The 5,024-nt window shown below is 35.7% G+C and overlaps 1 protein-coding gene across 2 annotated transcripts in view; it reads left to right on the top strand.

The window, feature by feature from the left end:
* The first annotated feature begins 287 nt into the window (after positions 1-287).
* Positions 288-5,024, top strand: part of LOC109240790 (UDP-galactose/UDP-glucose transporter 5) — a 9,332-nt gene continuing 4,595 nt past the window's right edge. Inside the window, exons 1-6 of one of the 2 annotated variants that reach the window (XM_019407473.1) lie at positions 288-497; positions 609-738; positions 3,293-3,406; positions 3,583-3,675; positions 3,809-3,874; positions 4,529-4,627. In XM_019407473.1, coding sequence (XP_019263018.1) covers positions 634-738; positions 3,293-3,406; positions 3,583-3,675; positions 3,809-3,874; positions 4,529-4,627 — 477 coding nt within the window. In that variant the 5' untranslated portion in view covers positions 288-497; positions 609-633. Of the gene's footprint in view, positions 498-604; positions 739-3,292; positions 3,407-3,582; positions 3,676-3,808; positions 3,875-4,528; positions 4,628-5,024 lie in introns of both variants that reach the window. The other variant, XM_019407472.1, reaches the window with a different exon arrangement.

Below are 5,024 nucleotides of genomic sequence, written 5' to 3' on the forward strand. Positions count from 1 at the left end.
ATGGCTGTGTGTACTTGATCAAAAAACTTAGCTCTATTGTCTGTTTAAATTTAGCCGAAATGGGGAATGTAAATGTCCTCGAGGCTTGCTCTACTTGTGCCGATGTTTCTGCTAGTACTATGTAATGTTTTATCTCTATTGAAATAAATATCTTTTATCCTAAAAAAAAAAAAAAAAAAAAAGAACCAACACAATTCGTCACTGCCGTCGTCACTCCATTAGTGGGTCCCACTTATCTGACGTGTCTTCACACTGTCAGAACTTTACAGCAAAAAAAAAAAAAAAGGTACCAAAACAATAAAAAATGAAACACGAAAAGAGGAAAGCGTAACATCGCCGGCGATTACTCTGACGATCTTCATATTAAATCCCTCTCTTCTCTTCGAGCTTCGAGCTGCTCTGAAAAAACTTCGTTTCTCTCTCCTTATCGGAGTTGATTTTTCCGGCGACTTGCAGTTTTGAACTCCGGCGATCATTCGCAAGTTTCTTCATCTAAGGTGAGCTACATATTTCTCATTTCTGGCTTCGAACGGTTATAATAAATTAATTACTAATGTGTACTCGCGCATGAGGAAACTTATTAGGTTAATTTTTTTTTTGATAGATAGAGCTGGTGGCGGCATTGGATGGGACATGGCGGAGCCACCATCGTTACCGTTGAAGGAGAACAAGCTGGCCAAAGGACCTTTTGCGGTGGCCGGAATCATGTCTACTCTCGTCATCTATGGAATATTACAGGTCTGCTGCATCATGATCTTCGCAATGCGTGTTTTTGTGTGTTTATTAAAGAAGCATTATTAGTACAGTTATAAACAAGAATTTGTATGCTTTATACATCTCTGTTGGAGTGTAGCTTCAAAGAAGTGATGACTTGGCGTACTTGTTGTGTTAGGTACAACAACAACTATGCCACCGTGCCAAACAAGTTAGGGTCCACTATATGAATCCTCACCGACCATGTTACTCCATATAAACTCGCCAATATTACACAAAATAAAAATAAAAGTTAAAAAGCACTAGAAGTTCTTTATATTTTCTAATGACATATAAATCTCTGAAAGGCAGTTGAAGATAATATAACAGTTGATTTAGGAAATAGGAATAAAGATTTTAGTGATTGTATGCTGCCTAAAAGAAAAAAAGGAAAAGTAACTGTCTTTGATTTTGATAATGCTAAAGGTTTATGAATGTTTCTTTTGCAGTTTGGAAAAAAAGAAAAAAGGAGAAAACATAGATGGTTTTTAAGCTAAAAGAAGTATAGGAATTTCTTGTCTAATGTGCTTTGGTTTGTTAATTCTAAGACACTTGAATGTTCCAATCACCTATACATATTTGTCTAGATTGAGCTACTTCACTTTCTTCATCTGACTGCATACATTTTTTGGATTGTATTAGCGGTGTCAGCTATTTATAGTTTTGGAGAAAGTATTTCACAGTGTAAGAGCTTTTTTGGAAGATTACTAATAATAAGCAATTGAAATTATCATATCAAGATATGCAAAGACATTTCAGGAAAAACTCTTTCAGGGAAAGTTATTCTCTCTTCAAACCAATCTATAGATTATGAGAATGGATCTGCGGGGCAAAGCCTGAGGCCATGGCTCTTCCTTTTAGCTTGAGATTCTCGTGTCATTCGGTATCAACAATGTCCGTTCAATATGGTCAGTTTGGTATTGGACATGATAAGACACGGGTGTAGATACGAGACCTGTCGCCTGTGTTGGATATGGTCAGGTCAACTTTCATCTGGTTTTATGGGTTTTGCAAACTAAACCAGCGGCTGCAATGTAGGACCTCCTTAGAGGAAAAGGAGAAAAGATGGAGAATAAGAGAGCATAAGTTTGTCCATTTATTTTTATTTTTCTTTCCAAAATCCGTGATGAGAGCATGAGTCTGTTGAGTCAGCCAGGAAACAACACAACAAAAACAACAACAAACCCAGTATAATCCCACAGGTGGGGTCTGGGGAGGGTTGTGTGTACGCAAACCTTACCCCTACCTGGATAAGAGAATTTTAGTGACTAATTTGATGCATAATCTTAATGCGTTCAACATACTTGCGTATCCGTACGTCCTTTTAAGGGCTCAGGCAACAAAAAACTTGGCATACAGCTCATATATGAGCTTACCTGACTCCGTGTAAAGCAGTGTCGTTTATGCTTCACTCAGTGGACTCCAGCATAGCCTGGTCCAAGCAAAGAAGAGTTCTTTTGAAGGTTGTCTAGTGTAAAAATAGTCTACGTATGTTGAATCTTCTGGGCTTGGATAATCTCATCTAGTCAACCTCAACTAGTTTCGGATCAAGGTGTAATTGATTAATTGATAATACCACTCAGTGAGCCCACATCTTGTGAAAATGCTGTTTCTCCTCAAGCAGCTTACAGATAATTGCATAAAAAGAGTCGGTAAATCACATTTCTACTGAACAATTATATTCTACAATCTACTTATAAAAAAATAGTTATCTTCTACAACTATTGACTATTCTCTCTGAAGTTGAAGCAAACCATACTTAAATCTATACCATAACTTGGCGTCATGAATTTTACCTAACTAAGTCAAACTATCTTCGCATATGATAATAGTTTATGCATTTTTCTTTTATGTTTTCATCAACAAAAGAATTTATGGATTTTCCATTAGTTAAATAAAAGTTCTGTTTTGGTAAAGTCATACTGTAAGTATTAAGCCACTATCATATGACTCATGTTTTGCATTTTCTGTTCAGTATGGTACTAAAGAGTAAAGACTAATGACCTTTTTATCATAACTATTAAGACGCTATCATATGGCTCATAGTTTGTCTTTTTCGTTCAATATAGTGGGTGCTAAAGACTAATGACCATTTTATCTCTCTGCACACTTTGTTGCTTCTTAGTTGCTCGTCATTTAGAACGGTTCATATGTTTTTGTTTACAGTTTAACTAGAGACTCACTGTACCTTGTGGAAATCCAACTGTTGATGATGACTTCTCTAGGATCTAATTACTTGAAATCCCCCCACCCCCACCCCCACCCCCCATCCCCCAGCAGGCCTTTTTTTAAGTGAAAATTTGATTTAATCTGAAAGGGGAATATCTGTAGCTAATCATATGTTCGTTTTCTGTCTTTTTGCTACTTCTTTCCATAGCTTCATCGCAAAAAATACATGCTTAACCACCGACTTATATATATATGTCCTGCTCTACTTGACACTTCTGTATACTGGAAAAACAAAACATGTTTTCTCAACATGTTTAGAGTATTGTGTACTATTTTTATCTTAACATGGTGGTGGAATGTGTACCTGCAGGAAAAGATCATGAGAGTTCCTTATGGGCCGCAAAAAGAATATTTTACATTCTCATTATTTCTTGTCTTTTGCAATCGGATTACAACGTCTGCAGTCTCTGCCGGAGTTTTACTGGTACTAGAATCATTGCTGGCTTAGTTCATCTGTTTATCTTGTGTATCAAGAGCATAAGGCTTATATAATACTGCAAATATTCCTTCCGCATTCTCTAATCTGCTTGTTATTCCTGGGAATCTTGAAAGAACAGATAACATTCTACCACTTTCTTTGTTTCTTATTTTAATTTTCAGGCAAGTAAGAAGGCCTTGGACCCAGTAGCTCCGCTCTATAAATATTGTGTTGTATCTGTCTCTAACATCCTTACAACTACTTGTCAGTATGAGGTAAATTGTAGCATATAAGACATAAACCAAGAACATCTAGAGAAGAAACTGAAAAATGACTTAAATCATTTAAAAGATTTCTCGCGATGTATTATAACTAAGCACTGGTTATTTTGATGAATTATTGCTTCAGGCTCTCAAGTACGTAAGTTTTCCTGTTCAAACCTTGGCAAAATGTGCCAAGATGATACCTGTAATGGTAAGTTAACTTGATGAATAGATTGTTGTAATTGCTTAATAACTACTGCATGCAATTTCTTTTGGTCTGGACTTCTCTAATATGTGCATGATTAAAGCTCTATCGGAATGTGTTTGAGTCATGGCATTGCTATTTCTAGGCTTAGCTTTGGCATTTTGTTTGTGTTAAGATATGACCCTGAGGCCTAACTTAACACCGAAAGCTAGCTCATGAGGGGAGAATTGTCAAATACTTCCCTCAACCAATTTGGGGCCCTTGGGCAATCCTCCCTAATTAGCTACCTTTTGTGATTGAGTTAGGCCTAGGTACTCATCACACCCATGATATCATATTAGTCTACTTTGAAATCCATCGTGTTTATTATTTCTAGAATTTTACTCATTCTTATGGAAATCCAATTGTCTAGTTAAAAACTTATTGGAACACAAAAAATATTGGTATTTGCTAGTTTGTATGTCACATTAGATATATAAACCTAACCAAAAACCATTTCTTTTGCCCAGATACTGAAAAGGTCTGTTTGTATAGTTTTTCATTAGACATCTGATAATGGGATGTTATTTTTCTTACAATGTTCTTGTAGACATATCATTAACTATTTAATCGTGCTTTCTACTTGATATCCTTTTCTCCTTTTCTTTTCTGATGATGCAGATCTGGGGTACTATCATTATGCAAAAGAAGTACAAAGGACCGGACTATCTTGTGGCATTCCTAGTCACCCTGGGTTGTTCCTTATTTATTCTGTATCAAGTAAGTATCTTGTTTGAATTGCTTGTAGGGTATTATATGAATTGCTGCTTTCTCAAATTATGTCAAGAATCATTTTCAGAATATTGTGTTCATGTCAAACTTTCATAAATGATGCTTACTGTCTGGAAAAAAATCTTGTTATAAATGATGCATATTTGATGTCACAGACATGGTATGGCTTTCATCAATTACTGAAACTTTCTTCTATTATCTTTGAATTTCTGAATCAAAGCATCACCTGTTAAATCAGTCACTCGTCCACATAAGATCATGTTATGCATTTTTTTTCAAAGTCAAGAAATGATTGTTTTGTTCAACCTCTCAGCTTTGATATATCTACCTGCTACTTACTCTTCATACACTTTTTTCTCTCTTTTTTGGTGTGTGTATTTTGTTG

This window comes from Nicotiana attenuata, unplaced genomic scaffold, assembly GCF_001879085.1.
Source record: "Nicotiana attenuata strain UT unplaced genomic scaffold, NIATTr2, whole genome shotgun sequence".
Taxonomy (NCBI): domain Eukaryota; kingdom Viridiplantae; phylum Streptophyta; class Magnoliopsida; order Solanales; family Solanaceae; genus Nicotiana; species Nicotiana attenuata.